The 19,724-nt window shown below is 66.2% G+C and overlaps 1 protein-coding gene across 1 annotated transcript in view; it reads left to right on the top strand.

Annotated features, from left to right (window-relative positions):
• Positions 1–19,366, top strand: part of LOC311204378 (IQ motif and SEC7 domain-containing protein 2-like) — a gene marked incomplete at both ends in the record, with an annotated part of 23,433 nt that extends 4,067 nt beyond the window's left edge. Inside the window, 13 exons of the mRNA XM_084280810.1 lie at positions 4,318–4,600; positions 6,057–6,548; positions 7,614–8,479; positions 10,013–10,174; positions 10,323–10,445; positions 11,733–11,899; positions 11,997–12,136; positions 13,627–13,752; positions 13,850–13,949; positions 14,778–14,939; positions 16,040–16,204; positions 17,693–17,742; positions 18,326–19,366. Coding sequence (XP_084136936.1) covers positions 4,318–4,600; positions 6,057–6,548; positions 7,614–8,479; positions 10,013–10,174; positions 10,323–10,445; positions 11,733–11,899; positions 11,997–12,136; positions 13,627–13,752; positions 13,850–13,949; positions 14,778–14,939; positions 16,040–16,204; positions 17,693–17,742; positions 18,326–19,366 — 3,877 coding nt within the window. The remainder of the gene's footprint in view (positions 1–4,317; positions 4,601–6,056; positions 6,549–7,613; positions 8,480–10,012; positions 10,175–10,322; positions 10,446–11,732; positions 11,900–11,996; positions 12,137–13,626; positions 13,753–13,849; positions 13,950–14,777; positions 14,940–16,039; positions 16,205–17,692; positions 17,743–18,325) is intronic.
• Positions 19,367–19,724: the final 358 nt, after the last annotated feature.

Here is a 19,724-nt window from a genome sequence, read left to right as displayed (position 1 = left end):
GGGGGAGGGGGCGGGGCTCGCGCCGGGGACCCAGGCGTCCGGGACCACCCCCTCCCCCCTCCCTCCATCCCCCCTCCCCCCCCAAACCGGGATCTCCCCCCCCCCCCCCCCGCCGCGGTCCCCTTCATCCCCCGCCGCGTTCCCATGGCAACAGCAGCCCCTGGCAACGCGCCGACCACGCCCCCGCGTCGCTATGGCAACCGCCAGCCCGCGGGCGGCGGGGGGGGGGTGTGGGGGGGGCGCCTCTCTCCGCGCATGCGCCTGGGGCCAGGACAGCCCCAACCCCCCCCAAATCCAAGACCCCCCTTTTTGGGGGGGACACCCCCTCCCCCTACACACTGGGGGGGGGGGGAGGGGGGTAAACCCCCCCCCCTCCCTCCCCCTCATCCCACAGGGGGCATCCCAGCCCCTCCCCCCCCACCCCACCCTTGGGGTTCCAGGCATCGAGGGGGGGGGGGGTGTTTGTGCGACCCCCCCCCCAATTGGGGGGGCAGCCCCCCCCTCATCAGGGACTCAGGCGTCCGGGTGCCCCCCCCCCTTATTTTGGGTGGGGGGGCCACACAGAAAACACCCCCCCCCACCCATCTGAAGCACCCAAGCGTCACCCCCCCCCCCCCCCAAACCCCCCCCTGGGGGGGGGACCCATGTCCCCCACCCCCCCCCTCCACCCCCCCCACCAACCATGGGGATGGGGGGGGAAGGGAAGAAAGGGAGGGGGGGGGGGGTCGCTCCTCCGGCTCCTCCCTCCCCCCCCCCTTACCCCCCCCCCCATCTCCTCCACCGGCCGAGCGGGGCCTGGGTGCTGCTGCGGAGCGGCCCCCCCACCCCTCAACCCCCCCCCAAATCCCCCCCCCACCCCCATAGTGGGGTACCCCCCACCCCCCCCCCTCAATTTGCCCCCCCCCCCCCGCGATGTGGTGCCTGCAGTGCACGGCCGACCGGCGGCGGGGGCCGCTCCGGCAGCGCCTGCTGCACGGGTGAGTCGGGGGGACCCCCCCCCAAATTCCCAACCCCCCCCCGGACCCCCCCCCGCAACCCCCTTCCAACCCCCCCCCGCATCATTATCCCCCCCCCCTTCCTCCCAGGTCCTCTGCATCCCCCTCCCATCCCCCCCCCCCCGAGTTTTGGGGACCCCCCCAGCCCCGCAGGAGCATTGGGGACCCCCCCCACCACGGGTTTTTGGGGACCCCCCCCCGCTGCCCCCCACCCCCCCTTTAACCGGACGCCTGGGTCCCCCGCGGGGGGAGGGGGAGCTCCGATGTCTGGGACCCCCCCCCCCACCCTCCCCTCCCCACCCCTCCCCTCCCCGGGCTGGCGGGTGTCTGGGCGGGGGAGGGAGGGGCTGTGTCCGTCTGTCTGTCTGTCTGTCTGTCTGTCCCCGCGTCTGTCGTGGCTGGGCCGGCTGGCGCCGCGGCCCTGTAGCCCGTGTCTGTCTGTCCCCACAGCCCGTGTCTGTCTGTCCCTACACCCTGTGTCTGTCTGTCCCCACACCCTGTGTCTGTCTGTCCCCACACCCTGTGTCTGTCTGTCCCCACAGCCCGTGTCCGTCTGTCCCTACACCCTGTGTCTGTCTGTCCCCACACCCTGTGTCTGTCTGTCCCTACAGCCTGTGTCTGTCTGTCCCCACACCCCGTGTCTGTCTGTCCCCATACCCTGTGTCTGTCTGTCCCCACAGCCCGTGTCTGTCTGTCTGTCCCCATGGCCCTGTAGCCCGTGTCCGTCTGTCCCCACACCCTGTGTCTGTCTGTCCCTACAGCCTGTCTGTCTGTCCCCATACCCTGTGTCTGTCTGTCCCCATACCCCGTGTCTGTCTGTCCCTGTAGCCCGTGTCTGTCTGTCCCCACACCCTGTGTCCGTCTGTCCCCATACCCCGTGTCTGTCTGTCCCTACACCCTGTGTCTGTCTGTCCCCACACCCTGTGTCTGTCTGTCCCTACAGCCTGTGTCCGTCTGTCCCTACACCCTGTGTCTGTCTGTCCCTACAGCCTGTCTGTCTGTCTGTCCCCACACCCTGTGTCTGTCTGTCCCTGTAGCCTGTGTCTGTCTGTCCCTACAGCCTGTGTCTGTCTGTCCCCATACCCTGTGTCTGTCTGTCCCCACACCCTGTGTCCATCTGTCCCCATACCCTGTGTCTGTCTGTCCCCATGTCCCTGTAGCCTGTGTCTGTCTGTCCTCGTACCCCATGTCTGTCTGTCCCTACAGCCTGTGTCCGTCTGTCCCTACACCCCGTGTCCATCTGTCCCCATGGCTCCACACCCCATGTCTGTCTGTCCCCAAGTCCCCACATCCCATGTCCATCTGTCCCCATGCCCCATGTCCATCTGTCCCCATACCCTGTGTCTGTCTGTCCCCACACCCTGTGTCTGTCTGTCCCCATACCCTGTGTCTGTCTGTCCCTACAGCCTGTGTCCGTCTGTCCCCACACCCTCTGTCTGTCTGTCCTCATGGCCCCAAGTCCCATGTCTGTCTGTCCTCATGTCCCTGTACCCTGTGTCCGTCTGTCCCCGAGTCCCCATGCCCCATGTCCATCTGTCCCCACACTCCGTGTCCGTCTGTCCCCAAGTCCCATGTCCATCTGTCCCCACACCCCATGTCCATCTGTCTGTCTGTCCCTGTACCCCATGTCTGTCTGTCCCCACACCCCATGTCCGTCTGTCCCCACACCCCATGTCCGTCTGTCCCCAAGTCCCCACACCCCATGTCCATCTGTCCGTCTGTCCCTGTACCCCGTGTCCGTCTGTCCCCACACCCCATGTCTGTCTGTCCCTAAGTCCCCACACCCCATGTCCGTCTGTCCCTGTACCCCGTGTCCGTCTGTCCCCACACCCCATGTCCGTCTGTCCGTCTGTCCCCAGACCCCATGTCCATCTGTCCCTGTACCCCATGTCCGTCTGTCCCCAGACCCCTTGTCCGTCTGTCCCCACACCCCATGTCCGTCTGTCCATCTGTCCCTGTACCCCATGTCTGTCTGTCCTCGCGCCCCGTGTCCGTCTGTCCTCAAGTCCCCACACCCCATGTCCATCTGTCCCCACACTCCATGTCCGTCTGTCCACAAGTCCCCAGACCCCTTGTCCGTCTGTCCCTGTACCCCATGTCCGTCTGTCCCCACACCCCATGTCCGTCTGTCCGTCTGTCCCTGTACCCCATGTCTGTCTGTCCCCAAGTCCCCACACTCCATGTCCGTCTGTCCACAAGTCCCCAGACCCCTTGTCCGTCTGTCCCTGTACCCCATGTCCGTCTGTCCCCACGCCCCATGTCCGTCTGTCTGTCTGTCCCTGTACCCCATGTCCGTCTGTCCCCACACCCCATGTCCGTCTGTCCCCAAGTCCCCACACCCCATGTCCGTCTGTCCATCTGTCCCTGTACTCCATGTCTGTCTGTCCTCGCGCCCCATGTCCGTCTGTCCCCATGGCCCCAGACCCCTTGTCTGTCTGTCCCCAGACCCCATGTCCATCTGTCCCCACACCCCATGTCCATCTGTCCGTCTGTCCCTGTACCCCGTGTCCGTCTGTCCCCACACCCCATGTCCATCTGTCCCTGTACCCCATGTCCATCTGTCCCCAAGTCCCCACACCCCATGTCCATCTGTCCCCAAGTCCTCACACCCCATATCTGTCTGTCCCTGTACCCTGTGTCCGTCTGTCCCCAAACCCCGTGTCCGTCTGTCCCCAAGTCCCCACACCCCATGTCCGTCTGTCCATCTGTCCCTGTACCCCATGTCCGTCTGTCCCCAAGTCCCCACACCCCACGTCCGTCTGTCCCCAGACCCCACGTCCATCTGTCCCCAGACCCCATGTCCGTCTGTCCCCAGACCCCGTGTCCATCTGTCCCCACACCCCGTGTCCATCTGTCCCCACACTCCATGTCCGTCTGTCCCCACACCCCATGTCCGTCTGTCCCTGTACCCCATGTCTGTCTGTCCCCACACCCCGTGTCCATCTGTCCCCAAGTCCCCACACCCTGTGTCTGTCTGTCCCTGTACCCCATGTCCGTCTGTCCTTGTACCCCATGTCCATCTGTCCCCACACCCCATGTCCGTCTGTCCCCCCACCCCGTGTCCATCTGTCCCCAGACCCCATGTCCGTCTGTCCCTGTACCCCATGTCCATCTGTCCCCCACCCCATGTCCACCCATCCCCTCAGCCCCCTCAGTGGGGTCTCAGCAGCGGGTTGGGGGGGGGGTGTGTATAATTTGGGGGGTGGGGGCTGCCTGTCCGGGGTGGGGGGGGGTCTGTGGGTTGGGGGGGTGCCCCTTTTGGGGGGGGGGGGCTGCCCCTTTGGGGGTGCCCCAGCCTGGGGGTGACTGGGTGTCCCCGCAGCGTGGACGGCGAAGCCCCGGGCAGCGAACTGGGGGGGCCGGTACCCGACAGCCCCGGGCGGCCCCCACCCCAATACCGGGGGCTTCCTCAACCTGCCCCCCAAGGACCTGGGGTTTCGGGGGGGACCCCCGGTACGGGGGGGTCCCCGGCTTTGGCTTGGCCCCGCCTGCCCCCCCAACCCGCCAGCGTGGCCCTGCGCAAGCAGGAGGAGGAGGAGGAGAGCAAGAGGCCGAAGGCTCTGAGCGACAGCTACGAGCTCTCCACGGACCTGCAGGACAAGAAGGTACCTGGGGGGGGACCCCCACCCCTAAATGCCCCCCCCCCAAATGGTTCCCAGCCCCCCCCAGATGGTCCCCAGCCCCCCCAAATTGTCCCCAGCCCCCCCAGACTGTCCCCAGACCACCCACATGGTCCCCAACCCCCCCAGACGGTCCCCAGCCCCCCCAAATTGTCCCCAGCCCCTCTGGACAGTCCCCAACCCCCCCAGATGATCCCCACCCCCCCCAGATGGTCCCCAGCCCCCCCAGACAGTCCCCAGACCACCCACATGGTCCCCAACCCCCCCAAATTGTCCCCAGCCCCCCTAAATTGCCCCCAGCCCCCCCAGACAGTCCCCAGCCCCCCTACATTGTCCCCAGCCCCCCTAGATGGTCCCCAGCCCCCCCAGACAGTCCCCAGCCCCCCAAATTGTCCCCAGCCCCCCCACATGGTCCCCAGCCCCCCCAAATTGTCCCCAGCGTCCCCCTCATGGTTCCCAGCCCCCCCAGAGGGTCCCCAGCCCCCCCAGACAGTCCCCAGCCCCCCCAGAGGGTCCCCAGCCCCCCCCGAGGGTCCCTGTCCCTGGAGAGGGGGGTGTCACCGTGCGAGGTCCCCATGTCCCCACCCCAGGGGTGGCACCGGGTGTTTGCTCAGCGAGGTCCTTCTCCTGCCCTGTGTCATCCCCCCCACCCTCGGCCCCGTGTCCCCCCATGTCCCCATGTCCCTCCATCCCCACCCCTGCCACCATGTCCCTGCCACCATGTCCCTGTCCCCGTGTCCCCATCCTGTGTCCCCATCCATGACCCCATGTCCCTATTCCCACATCCCTATCCCCATGTCCCCATCCATGACCCCATGTCCTTGTCCCCATGTCCCCATCCATGACCCCACGCCCCCATCCCCACATCCCCATCCATATCCCCATCCATGTCCCCATCCGCGTCCCCATCCATGACCCCATGTCCCCATCCCCACATCCTCATCCCCATGTCCCTATCCATGACCCCATGTCCCTATCCCCACATCCCTATCCACATCCTCATCCATGACCCCATGTCCCCATCCCCACATCCCCATCCATGACCCCATGTCCCCATCCCTACATCCCCATCCCCATGTCCCCATCCATGACCCCATGTCCGTAACCCCATGTCCCCATCCCCACATCCCCATCCCCATGTCCCCATCCATGACCCCATGTCCCCATCCCCACATCCCCATCCCCACATCCCCATCCATGACCCCATGTCCCTATCCCCACATCCCCATCCACATCCTCATCCATGACCCCATGTCCGTAACCCCATGTCCCCATCCCCACGTCCCCATCCCCACATCCCCCTCCCCACGTCCCCATCCGTGACCCCACATCCCCATCCACATCCCCATCCACGCCGCCATATCCCCACACCCCCTCCCTCTCCCCACATCCCCCTCCCCATATCCCCATCCCCCCCCCTTCCCACCCCCCCTCCCCCAAGGTGGAGATGCTGGAGCGCAAATATGGCGGCTACTTCCGCACGCGCCGCGCCGCGCGCACCATCCAGGCCGCCTTCCGGCGCTACCGCATGGCGCAGAAGTTCGAGCGGCTGCGCAGCGAAGGGGGGAGGGCGCGGCGCCTGGCCCTCCCCGGCCTCCGCCTCCAGTTCTCCTTCGAGGAGTACGACCGCGGACCCCCGGCCCCCGCCCCGGGACCCCCCCCGCCGCCCCCCCCTTATTTCCAAGGCAAACCCGCCTCGCTGGACGAGGGGGTTTTGGGGGGACCCCGAAGGGCTGCGCGTTACGGGGGGTCTTGTCGAGCTGGGTTGGATGGCGGGGGGAGCGGTGGGGGTGTTGGGGGGGGTCCCGTCGAAGGGGTGGCGGCGGTTGGGGGTCCCGGGGTGGGGGGCGCGGGAAGCCCCCCCCGGCAGCTCTCGGCGTCGGCTGATTTTGGGCCAGGAGGAGCTGATTTGGAGGAGGCCTTTGCGCAGCAGGTAAGGGGGGGTGTGGGGGGGGGATATGGGGGGGCACGGGGGGGGATGTGGGGGGGAAGGGGGGATGGGGGTTATGGGGGGGGTTGGGGGGTGTGGGGGTTGTGGGGGGGATGGGGCTGGGGGGGTCATGGGGGTCATGGGGATCGTGAGGGTCATGGGTTGGGGGTTCATGGGGGTCATGGGGGTCATGGGGGTTGGGGGGGTCATGGGTTGGGGGGGTCATGGGGGTTGAGGGAGGTCACAGGGGTTGGGGGGGTCATAGGGGTCATGGGAGTCATGGGTTGGGGGGGTTGAGGGAGGTCACAGGGGTTGGGGGGTCATAGATGTCATGGGGGTCATGGGGGTTGGGGGGTCATGGGTTGGGGGGTCATGGGGGTCGAGGGAGGTCACAGGGGTTTAGGGGGTCATGGGGGTTGTGGGGGTCACGGGTTGGGGGTCATAGGGGTCATGGGGGTTGGGGGGGTCATGGGTTGTGGGGGTCGTGGGGGTCATGGGGGTCATGGGTTGGGGGCGTCATGGGGGTCGAGGGAGCTCACAGGGGTTGGGGGGTCATAGGGGTCATGGGGGTTGGGGGGTCATGGGTTGGGGGGTCATGGGGGTCATGGGGGTCATGGGGGTTGGGGGGTCATGGGTTGGGGGGGTCATGGGGGTCATGGGTTAGGGGGGTCATGGGTTAGGGGGGTCATGGGTTGGAGGGGTCATGGGGGTCATGGGGATATGGGGGTCTTATAGGGGGTGAGGGGGTCATGGGGGTCATGGGGATATGGGGGTGTTATAGGGGTTGGGGGTCGTGGGGGTCATGGGGAGGTCACAGGCATTGGGGGGGTCATGGGGGTCATGGGGGTTTGTGGGGGTCACAGGGGTTGGGGGGTCATAGGGGTCATGGGGATATGGAGGTGTTATAGGGGTTGGGGGGGGTCATGGGGGTCATGTGGATATGGGGGGGTTACAGGGGTCATTGGGGGGGTCAGGGGCACTTGGGGGTCCACAGTGGGTGCGTGTGGGGTGAGGCTGAACTTGGGGTGCTGACGGGGGGTCTCCATCCTGTGTGTGTCCCCCCCCCAGGTGAAGTCCTTGGCCGCCTCCATCGACGAGGCGCTGGGGGGTGGGCGGGGGGTCCCCCCCGGCGCCCCAGCCCCCCCCGCGGGCGACAGCGCCGCCACCTCCGCCAGCGACGTCACCCTCTACCTGGACGAGGGGCTCCCAGGTTCCCCCCGCTCCCCAGAACGACCCCCCAGCCCGGAACCCCCCCCAGAAACTGGGGGTCCCCCACCTCCCCCAGCTCCCCCACCCCCTCCTCTCCCACCCACCAACCCCCCCGGCCCATCCGAACGTTGGGGGGGGGGTCCCGAAGAACCCACTCGCCGGGGTCCCCCCTGCCTGGAGTGTCGGGGGCGCGGGGGGGGAGTTGGGGGGGGCGTTGGGGGGGGTCACCCCCCTTTGCTGACGGTCGAACCCCCCAGCGACAGCTCAGCCGACCTCAGCGACCGCTCCGACCGCGGCTCCATCAACCGGGGGGGTCCCTACGAACCCGAGGGGGCCGGGGGAGGGGGCACTTTACCCCGCCCCGGCCCCCCACATCGCTGCTTCCACTCCGACCCCCCCCCTCCAGCCCCTCCAAGCGGCCCCCCGCCCCCCCCAGCCCCCGAGGAAGGCTCGGAGGGGGACAACGAGAGTTTGGGGAGCAGCTCCAACTCCAACGAGACCCTCAACTGCTCCTCGGGTTCCTCGTCGCGGGATAGCTTAAGGAGACCCCCCCCGCCGCCCCCACCGCCACCACCCGCTGCCCCCCCCCAACCTCCCGGCCCCTCGGGGCCCCCCGGGAAAGTCACCTACCAGCGGGAGCCGCGGCAGAGCTGGGACTCGCCGGCGCTCAACAACGACGTGGTGCAGCGCCGCCAGTACCGCATCGGCCTCAACCTCTTCAACAAGTGAGGAGAGGGGGGTGGGCTGGGGGCTGGGGGCTTGGGGGGGGGTCGCCATGGTGGGGGGACACACGTAGACCCCGTGTGGGAGGTGAGGTGGGGGCTGGTGGGGCGTTGCGGTGGCCGCGGGGTGGTCGCGGTGGAGGTAGGGTGATGTTCTAGGTGACCCTACGGCGAGGCCAGGGTGGTCTTGGTGGTCCAGAGCAAGGTCAAGGTGGCCCAGGGTGGCCTTCATGGCCCCTAGCAAGGCCAAGGTGGCCCAGAGCAAGGCCAAGGTGGCCCAGGGTGGCCTTGGTGACCCCTAGTAAGGCCAAGATGGCTTCAGTGGCCCCTAGCAAGGCCAAGGTGGCCCAGAGCAAGGCCAAGGTGGTCTTGGTGGCCCAGAGCAAGGTCAAGGTGGTCCAGAGCAAGGCCAGGGTGGTCTTGGTGGCCCAGAGCAAGGTCAAGGTGGTCCAGAGCAAGGCTGAGGTGGCCTTGGTGGCCATAACAAGGCCTCAGTGGCCCAGAGCAAGGCCAAGGTGGCCTAGGGTGGCCTTGGTGGCCCCTGGCAAGGCCAAGGTGGCCGTGGTGGCCCATAGTAAGACCAAGGTGGCCTTGGTTGCCCAGAGCAAGGCCGGGGTGGCCTCAGTGGTCCAGAGCAAGGCCAAGGTGGCCCATAGTAAGGCCAAGGTGGCCTTGGTGTCCCAGAGCAAAGCCAGGGTGGCCCATAGCAAGGCCAGAGTGAACTCAGTGGCCCATAACAAGGCCAAGGTAGCTCAGGGTGGCCTTGGTGGCCCCTAGCAAGGCCAAGGTGGCCCATAGTAAGGCTAAGATGGCTTCAGTGGTCCCTAGCAAGGCCAGGGTAGCCCAGAGCAAGGCCAAGGTGGCCTCAGTGGCCCAGAGCAAGGCCAAGGTGGTCCAGAGCAAGGCTGAGGTGGCCTTGGTGGTCATAACAAGGCCAAGTTGGCCCATAGTAAGGCCAAGGTGGCCCAGGGTGGCCTTCGTGGCCCCTAGCAAGGCCAAAGTGGCCCAGAGCAAGGCCAGCGTGGCCTCAGTGGTCCAGAGCAAGGCCAAGGTGGCCCATATCAAGGCCAAAGTGCCCTCAGTGGCCCATAACAAGGTCAAGGTGGCCTTGGTGGCCCATAGCAGGACCAAGGTGGCCTCAATGGCCCAGAGCAAGACCAAGGTAGCCCAAAGCAAGGCCAAGGTGGCCTATAGTAAAGCCAAGGTGGCCTCAGTGGCCCAGAGCAAGGCCAGGGTGACCTCAGTGTCCCTGTCACAGGGCCACGGTGGTGTTTTAGGTGGTCCTGTAGAACAACAAGGATGTTCTAGGTCTCCAGTAGCACGACCACGGTGACGTTCTAGGTGCCTCAATGGGGCAGCCAGCTTGTCATCCCAAGTGACCCTCCAAGGTGGGGGGGGGATGGACACATTCAGGTGGTCCTACAGCCAGAAGGAAGCAACGTTCTAGGTCACCCTACGAGCGGGAGGAAACACAGAGCCCCGCGGCAGGTCGGGGGGGGGGAGGGGGGGATGACCTGGTGTCCACCCTCGTTGTAGGAAGCCGGAGAAGGGGATCCAGTACCTGATCGAGAGGGGTTTCCTGTCGGACACGCCGGTGGGGGTGGCCCACTTCATCCTGGAGAGGAAGGGCTTGAGCCGGCAGATGATCGGCGAGTTCCTGGGCAACCGCCAGAAGCAGTTCAACCGCGACGTCCTGGAGTAAGGAGGAGCAGGGTGGGGGGGGGTGGGGGACACCCTGGTGGCTTTTTTTGGGGGGGAGGGGGGGGAAGGAGGTTGGGGAGGGGGTCACCCTGGGATTGAGGGCTCTGTGTGTGTCGGGGGGGGTGGTGTGTGGGTTCTCCTGCAGCTGCGTGGTGGATGAGATGGACTTCTCTGGGATGGAGCTGGACGAGGCCCTGCGCAAGTTCCAGTCCCACATTCGGGTGCAGGGGGAGGCCCAGAAGGTTGAGCGCTTGATCGAGGCCTTCAGGTGAGGGACCTTGTCCCCCCCCACCCCCCCACTGTGTTCCCCGTGTCCCCCCCACCTGACACCAGGAAGACCACTGAGCTGTAGAACCCCATGGCGTGGTCACCGTGGGGTGATGTTCTAGGTCACCCTATGGACCAAGCAGGGGGATGTCAGGGGTGGTGGGACACATGGGGTTGGGTGATGTTCTAGGTGACCCTATGGACCAAGGACATCAGAGGTGGTGGCCCTCTATGGGGTTGGGTGATGTTCTAGGTGACCCTATGGACCAAGCAGGGGGACTTCAGGGGTGGTGGGAGACATGGGGCTGAGTGATGTTCTAGGTGACCCAATGGACCAAGTGGGGCAACTTCAGGGGTGGTGGGACATATGGGGTTGGGTGATGTTCTAGGTCACCCTATGGACCAAGCAGGGGGACTGCAGGGATGGTGGGAGACATGGGGCTGGGTGATGTTCTAGGTGACTCAATGGACCAAGTGGGGCAACGTCAGGGGTGGTGGGAGACATGGGGCTGGGTGATGTTCTAGGTGACCCTGTGCGTTGAGAGGGGGATGTCGGGGGTGGTGGGAGACGTGGGGTTGGGTGATGTTCTAGGTGACCCAATGGATCAAGTGGGGTGACTTCAGGGGTGGTGGGAAACATGGGGCTGGGTGATGTTCTAGGTGACCCTATGGGTTGAGAGGGGGATGTCGGGGGTGGTGGGAGACGTGGGGTTGGGTGATGTTCTAGGTGACCCTGTGGGTTGAGAGGGGGATGTCGGGGGTGGTGGGAGACGTGGGGTTGGGTGATGTTCTAGGTGACCCTATGGACCAAGGACATCAGAGGTGGTGGCCCTCTATGGGGTTGGGTGATGTTCTAGGTGACCCTATGGACCAAGTGGGGGGACATCAGGGGTGGTGGGACACGTGGGTTTGGGTGATGTTCTAGGTGACTCAATGAACCAAGCAGGGGGACGTCAGGGCTGGTGGCCCCCATGGGGCTGGGTGATGTTCTAGGTGACTCAATGGACCAAGCAGGGGGATGTCAGGGCTGGTAACCCCCCATGGGGCTGGGTGATGTTCTAGGTGACTCAATGGACCAAGCAGGGGGGACATCAGGCCTGGTGGCCCCCATTGACCCTCTAGCTGAGGAGAACATTACCAGTGGTGGCCCCACAAACGAAGGGGGACCCCGGTTCTTAGGGGGGGGGGTTGGGGGCGGGTGCAGAGGCCATCCCAATGATGTGGGGATGCCCGTGGGGCACCTTAACCCCCACGGGCCGTGGTGGGATTGTTCCCCCCCCCCATGCAGCCAACGCTACTGCGTGTGTAACGCGGCCCTGCTGCGCCAGTTCCGCAACCCGGACACCATCTTCATCCTGGCCTTCGCCATCATCCTCCTCAACACCGACATGTACAGCCCCAGCGTCAAGGCCGAGCGCAAGATGAAGCTGGAGGACTTCATCAAGAACCTCCGGGGTGAGGGACCCTCTCATCCCCACCCCCCCCCCAACCCCAGAGTCCTCTTCCTGCTCTGGGTTCTAGAGCGGTGGGGGACACACTGGGCGTCCCGCAGGGGTGGACAATGGGGAGGACATCCCAAGGGACATGTTGGTGGGCATCTACCAACGCATCCAGAGCCGGGAGCTGCGCACCAACGACGACCACGTCTCCCAGGTCCAGGCTGTGGAGCGCATGATCGTTGGCAAGAAGCCGGTGGGTTCATCTGGGGGGGGGTGGGGTGGGATGGGTTCTAGGTGACCCTATTGGGGGTGTGTGTGTGTTCTAGGTGACTCGTGAGGGGGATGTTCTAGGTGACCCTATGGTGAGATGGTCTAGTTGGCCCATGGAGGATGGTCTAGGTGACCAGTGGGGGAGGTTCTAGGTGACCCTATGGTGGGACACTCAAGGTATCCTATAAAAGATGGTCTCAGTGACCAGTGAGGGACGTTCTAGGTAACCCTATGGTGGGACATTCTAGGTGACTCATGGAAGATGGTCTCAGTGACCAGTGAGGGACGTTCTAGGTGACCCTACAGTGGGGAATGTTCTAGGTGACCCATGGAGGCTGGTCTAGGTGACTGGCGGGCAACGTTCTAGGTGACCCTATGGTGGGACACTCAAGGTGTCCTACAGAAGACGGTCTCAGTGACCAGTGAAGGACGTTCTAGGTGACCCTATGGTGGGACATTCTAGGTGACCCAAGGAAGATGGTCTCAGAGACCAGTCAGGGACGTTCTAGGTGATCCTATGGTAGAGGACGTTCTAGGTGACCCGTGGAAGATGATATCAGTGACCAGTGAGGAACATTCTAGGTGACTCATGGAGTCTGGTCTAGGTGACTGGCGGGCGATGTTCTAGGTGACCCTATGGTAGGACACTGAAGGTATCCTACAGAAGACGGTCTCAGTGACCAGTGAGGGACGTTCTAGGTGACCCTACAATGGGTGGTGTTCTAGGTGACCCATGGAGGCTGGTCTAGGCAGCTGGTGGGGATGTTCTAGGTAACCCTACGGTGAGGGATGTTCTAGGTGACCCATGATAGATGGTCTCAGTGACCAGTAAGGGACGTTCTAGGTGACCCTACAGTGGGGGACGTTCTAGGTGACCCATGGATGCTGGTCTAGGGGACTGGCGGGCGATGTTCTAGGTGACCCTATGGTGGGACACTCAAGGTGTCCTACAGAAGACGGTCTCAGTGACCAGTGAGGGACGTTCTAGATGACCCTACAATGGGTAGTGTTCTAGGTGACCCATGGAGGCTGGTCTAGGTGGCCGGTGGGGGAGGTTCTAGGTGACCCTATGGTGGGTGGTGTTCTAGGTGACCCATGAAGGCTGGTCTAGGTGGCTGGTGGGGGGTGTTCTAGGTAACCCTACGGTGGGGGATGTTCTAGGTGACCCATAGAAGGTGGTCTCAGTGACCAGTGAGGGACGTTCTAGGTGACCCTACAATGGGTGGTGTTCTAGGTGACCCATGGAGGCTGGTCTAGGTGGTCAGTGTGGGAGGTTCCAGGTGACCCTATGGTGGGATGTTCTAGGTGACCCATAGAAGATGGTCTCAGTGACCAGTGAGGGACGTTCTAGGTAACCCTACAGAGGGGGACATTCTAGGTGACCCATGGAAGATGGTCTCAGCGACCGAGGGGTGAGGGTGGCGGTGTCCCACCCCCCTCCTGAGCCCCCCCACCCCCCCCACCCCCCCCCAGGTGCTGTCCCTGCCCCACCGGCGCTTGGTGTGCTGCTGCCAGCTCTATGAGGTTCCCGACCCCAACCGGCCCCAGCGCCTGGGGCTGCACCAGCGCGAGGTCTTCCTCTTCAACGACCTGCTGGTGGTGAGCGGGGTGGGGGTGGGGGGGTGGGGGTCACCCATGGGAAACCAGCCCCCCAGCCCCCCCCTCCCCACCCCCGGTGACGCGGTGGCTTCGTTAGGTGACGAAGATCTTCCAGAAGAAGAAGATCCTGGTGACCTACAGCTTCCGGCAGAGCTTCCCCCTCGTGGAGATGCACATGCAGCTCTTCCAGAACGCCTGTGAGCACCACTGGGAGCACTGGGAGGGGTGTTGGGGGCACTGGGGGCACTGGGAGGGGAGATGGGGGCACTGGGAGGGGTGCTGGGGGCACTGGCAGGGGAGATGGGATGGTTGAAGGGGACACTGGGAGCACTGGGAGGGGAGATGGGGGCACTGGGAGCACTGGGAGGGGCACTGGGATGGGTGATTGGGGCACTGGGAGCACTGGGAATGGTACTGGGAGCACTGGGATGGGTACTGGGAGCACTGGGATGTGCACTGGGAGCACTGGGAGCACTGGGAGGGGCACTGGGAGCACTGGGATTCGTACTGGGAGCACTGGGATGTGCACTGGGGGGTTTGAGGGGGCACTGGGAGCACTGGGATGTGCACTGGGGGGGTTGAGGGGGCACTGGGAGCACTGGAATTCATACTGGGAGCACTGGGATGTGCACTGGGGGGGTTGAGGGGGCACTGGGAGCACTGGAATTCATACTGGGAGCACTGGGATGTGCACTGAGGGGGTTGAGGGGGCACTGGGAGCACCGGGAGTGGTACGGGGAGCACTGGGATGGGTACTGGGAGCACTGGGATGTGCACTGGGGGGGTTGAGGGGGCACTGGGAGCACCGGGAGGGGCACTGGGAGCACTGGGATGTGCACTGGGGGGGTTGAGGGGGCACTGGGAGCACCGGGAGGGGCACTGGGAGCACTGGGATGTGCACTGGGGGGGTTGAGGGGGCACTGGGAGCACTGGGATGGGTACTGGGAGCACTGGGATTCACACTGGGAGCACTGGGATGTGCACTGGGGGGGTTCCCCATGCCCTCTGACCCCCCCCGCCCCCAGATTACCAGTTTGGCATCAAGCTGCTGTCGGCGGCGCCGGGCGGCGAGCGGAAGGTTCTCATCGTCTTCAACGCCCCCAGTCCCCAGGACCGGCTGCGCTTCGCCAGCGACCTGCGCGAGTCCGTGGCCGAGGTGCAGGAGATGGAGAAGTACCGCGTGGAGGGTGAGCTGGGGGCGCTGGGAGGGCGCTGGGAGCACTGGGAGGGCACTGGGGACACTGGGAGGGGCACTGGGAGGACTGGGAGGGGTACTGGGAGCACTGGGAGGGGCACTGGGAGGAGTGGAAGGGGCACTGGGAGTACTGGGAAGGGCACTGGGGGCACTGGGATGAGCACTGGGGGGCACTGGGAGCACTGGGAGGGGTACTGGGAGCACTGGGAGGGGCACTGGGAGGACTGGGATGGGCACTGGGAGCACTGGGAGGGGCACTGGGAGCACTGGGAGGGGCACTGGGGGACACTGGGAGCACTGGGAGGGGTACTGGGAGGACTGGGAGGGGCACTGGGGGCACTGGGAAGGGCACTGGGAGGGCACTGGGAGCACTGGGAGGGGAGATGGGGGCACTGGGAGCACTGGGATGGGCACTGGGAGCACTGGGAGGGGCACTGGGAGCACTGGGAAGGGCACTGGGGGCACTGGGAGGGGCACTGGGGGCACTGGGATGAGCACTGGGGGGCACTGGGAGCACTGGGAGGGGCACTGGGCTCACTGGGAGGGGCTCTGGGAGGGGCATTTGGCTGACTGGGGGGTCACTGGGCTAAGTGGGAGGGGTACTGGGCTAACTGGGGGTTCACTGGGCTCACTAGGAGGGCCACTGGACTAACTGGGGGGTCACTGGGCTAACTGGGAGGGGCTCTGGGAGGGGCACTGGGCTAACTGGGGGGTCACTGGGCTAACTGGGGGGAGCTCTGGGCTTACTGGGAGGGGCTCTGGGAGGGGCACTGGTCTGACTGGGGGTCACTGGGCTCACTGGGGGGGTCACTGGGCTAACTGGGAGGGGCTCTGGGAGGGGCACTGGGCTGACTGGGGGGTCACTGGGCTAACTGAGGGGTCACTGGGCTGACTGGGGGGTCACTGGGCTAACTGAGGGGTCACTGGGCTGACTGGGGGGTCACTGGGCTAACTGGGAGGGGCTCTGGGCTAACTGGGGGGTCACTGGGCTAACTGGGAGGGGCTCTGGGAGGGGCACTGGGCTAACTGGGGGGTCACTGGTCTGACTGGGGGGGTCGCTGGTGTGAGCGGTGGCCGCCCCCCCGCCGGCAGCGGAGCTGGAGAAGCAGAAGGGGGTGTCGGGGGCGCGGGGCGGGGGTCCCCCCCGCGAGGCGCTGAACGGGCTGAGCCGCAGCAGCCTGGAGGAGGCGTTCGGGCCGGGCGAGGGGCTCAAGCGCAGCGCCCTCAGCAGCTCCCTGCGCGACCTGTCCGACAGCGGTGAGCCACTGGGAGCACTGGGAGGGGCGCTGGGGGCACTGGGAGCACTGGGAGGGGTACTGGGAGGGGCCTTGAGGGCACTGGGATCACAGGGATGGGCACTGGGAGCACTGGGAGGGGTGCTGGCAGCACTGGGAACACTGGGAGGGGCACTGGGAGCACTGGGAGGGGCACTGGGAGCACTGGAAGAGGCACTGGGAGCAGTGGGAGGGGTACTGGAGGGGTACTGGGAGCACTGGGAGGGGTGCTGGGGGCACTGGGACCACTGGGATGAGCACTGGGAGCACTGGGAGGGGCACTGGGATGGGCCCTGGGGGCACTGAGACCACTGGGATGGGCAATGGGAGGGGTACTGGGGGCACTGGGATCACTGGGATGAGCACTGGGAGGGGCACTGGCAGCACTGGGAACACTGGGAGGGGTACTGGGAGGGGCCTTGAGGGCACTGGGATCACTGGGATGGGCACTGGGAGCACTGGGAGGGGCCCTGGGGGCACTGGGATCACTGGGATGAGCACTGGGAGGGGCACTGGCAGCACTGGGAGCACTGGGAGGGGTACTGGGAGGGGCCTTGAGGGCACTGGGATCACTGGGATGGGCACTGGGAGCACTGGGAGGGGCCCTGGGGGCACTGGGATCACTGGGATGAGCACTGGGAGGGGCACTGGCAGCACTGGGAACACTGGGAGGAGCGCTAGCGGCACTGGGAGGGGCGCTGGGAGCACTGGGAGGGGTATTGGGCTGACTGGGAGGGGCACTGGGCACACTGGGAGCACTGGGAGGGGCGCTGGGAGCACTGGGAGCACTGGGAGGGGTACTGGGAGGGGCACTGGGAGCACTGGGAGGGGGACTGGGAGCACTGGGAGGGGCACTGGGGGCACTGGGAGGGGTACTGGGAGCACTGGGAGGGGAGATGGGGGCACTGGGAGCACTGGGAGGGGCACTGGGAGGACTGGGAGGGGCACTGGGAGCACTGGGAGGGGAGCTGGCAGTACTGGGAGCACTGGGAGGGGCACTGGGAGCACCTGGAGGAGCACTGGGAGGGGTACTGGGGGCATTGGGAGCACTGGGAGGGGCACTGAGCTGACCGGGAGGGGCACTGGGAGCACTGGAAGGGGCACTGGGAGCACTGGGAGGGGTACTGGGAGCTCTGGGAGCACTGGGAGGGGCACTGGGAGGGGCTCTGGGGGCACTGGGACCACGTGGAGGGGCACTGAGAGCACTGGGAGGAGCACTGGGAGCACTGGGAGGGGCACTGGGAGCACTCGGAGGGGCACTGGGCTGACTCGGAGGGGCACTGGGAGCACTGGGAGCACTGGGATGGGCTGTTTTGCGGGTGTTTTATGCTCCTTGGGGGGGGATTTTGGGGTCCCTGGGCTGGGGAATCACACGGGGGGACACCCCCCAACCGTGTGTGTGTCCCCCCCAACCCTGTGTCCCCCCCAAAACCGCGTGTGTCCCCCCCAAACCCTCCCCCCCCCCCCCCAGGCAAGCGGGGCCGGCGGAACAGCGTCGGGTCCCTGGACAGCACGATCGAGGTGAGTGGCCCCGCCCCCCTAAGCCCCGCCCCCTCCCCAGCCACACCCACCTAAACCCCGCCCACTGCTGCCTTAGCCCCGCCCCTCCCCGCAGCGCCCCTATTGCTCTATGGGAGGGGGTGTGGCTTAGCCTGGAGGGGGCGTGGCTTCCTCACCCAGTGGGCGGCGCCATTCGCTGGTTGCTCCACCAATAGGGGCGCGGCTGGCGCGGGGGGGGGCGTGGCTTAGCAAGGAGATGAATGGGAGGGGGTTGTGGAGGGGGCGTGGCCTGACAAAGGGATGAATGGGCGGGGGTTGAGGAGGGGGCGTGGCCTGACAAAGGGATGAATGGGCGGGGGTTGTGGGGGCGTTGGCTGACAAAGAGATGAATGGGCAGGGATTATGGGGGGCGTGGCCTGACAAAGGGATGAATGGGCGGGGGCTGTGGAGGGGGCGTGGCCTGACAAAGGGATGAATGGGCGGGGGGTTGTGGAGGGGGCGTGGTCACGCCCATTGACCCACCAATGGGATGACGGGCTGCTGGGGCGCGGTGGGCGTGGCTTGGGCTGACTCCGCCCCCCCTTCCCCCCTCTACTCCCCCCAGGGCTCCATCATCAGCAGCCCCCGGCCTCAAGCTCGGGGCCCGCCGGGGGGGCCGGGGGGAGCCCCGGAGGGGTACAAACCCCCCCCCCGCCCCGTCTCCAACTCTTCCTCCTTCTTGGGGTCCCTCTTCGGGAGCAGGAGGGGTAAAGGACCCCCAGGACCCCCCCCTCCAGGCGCTGGGGGTCCCACGTCAGCTTCAGCCTCCTCTTCCTCAGCTTCATCATCCCATCACCATCACCCCCCCCCAGCCCCCCCCCAGCCCCCCGAAGCCCCTTCCAAGCTCCAGGCTCTTCACGCTCAGTATTGCCACGGGGCTGGGGGGGGGGCGGTTGGAGCTGGAGGGGGGCCGGGACCCCCCCCCCAACCACCCCCACCCCCTTACCCCCAGCAACCCCCCCCACCGGCTCGCCCCGCGCCCCCCCCGCCCTTACCGGCTATCGCGGCCGGAGCCCCCCCTCGCTTCCACGGGGGACCCCAACCCCCCTTGTCTGCGCCCCCCCAGCAGCACGGCCCCCCCGGCGGGGGGTTCCCCCCCCCGCATCCACATTACACCCTACACCGGCCGGGAAAAAGAGGGGGTGCCCCCCCGGGACCCCCCCGCCAACCCCTGTCCCCGCTTCCCCTTTACAGCCCCGCGCCCCCCCACCACGGGCTGTCCCACGTTTACCCCCCCGGACCCCCCCCCCCCCACCACCACCCCCCGCCACCCCCAGCCCCCGCCAAGCACTTCGTGTTCGGGGGGGGGGGCGGCGGTGGAATTGGGGGGGGGCCGGCCGGGGGGCCTCTCCGTGGGGGGGGGGGAGGAGGAGGAGGCGGAGGGGCCGGCCCCCCGCCCCATCATCATCATCACCATCATCATCATCATCACCCGCCCCCCCACTCCCCCATCCCACCTCATCCTTCTTACCCTCCGCTGCCCCCCCCTTCGCCCCACACCCCCCTCAGCCCCCACTCCCCTGCTGGACCCACCTCCCCCCTGGCCCAAGCCAGCCAGGGCCCCCCCAAACCCAAGGCAGGGAACCGCATCAGCACCGTGGTCTGACCCCCCCCTCCCCGAGCCCCCCCCCTCATAACCTCCACCCAGCAGAGAACAGACACAACTCACCACACCGATGGACGGTGCCGGCACGCTGGATGAGGGGGTTCTTTTTGTAAAGCCCCCCCCCATTTCCACCCACCCCCCCTCATTTCCACCCCCACCCCCCCTAATTCCATCCCCCCCCCCATTTCCACACACCCCCCCCAAACCTCCACCCAGCAGAGAACAGACACAACTCACCGCAGCGATGGACGGTGCCAGCACGCTGGATGAGGGGGTTATTTTTGTAAAGCCCCCCCCATTTCCACCCACCCCCCTTCATTTCCACCCCCCCCCATTTCCACACCTCCCTACCCCAATT

This window comes from Gallinula chloropus (assembly GCF_964237585.1).
Source record: "Gallinula chloropus genome assembly, contig: HAP1_SCAFFOLD_545, whole genome shotgun sequence".
Classification (NCBI taxonomy): Eukaryota; Metazoa; Chordata; class Aves; order Gruiformes; family Rallidae; genus Gallinula; species Gallinula chloropus.
Note: the sequence above shows the minus strand (reverse complement) of the source record. Positions and strands in the feature narration are given on the sequence as shown.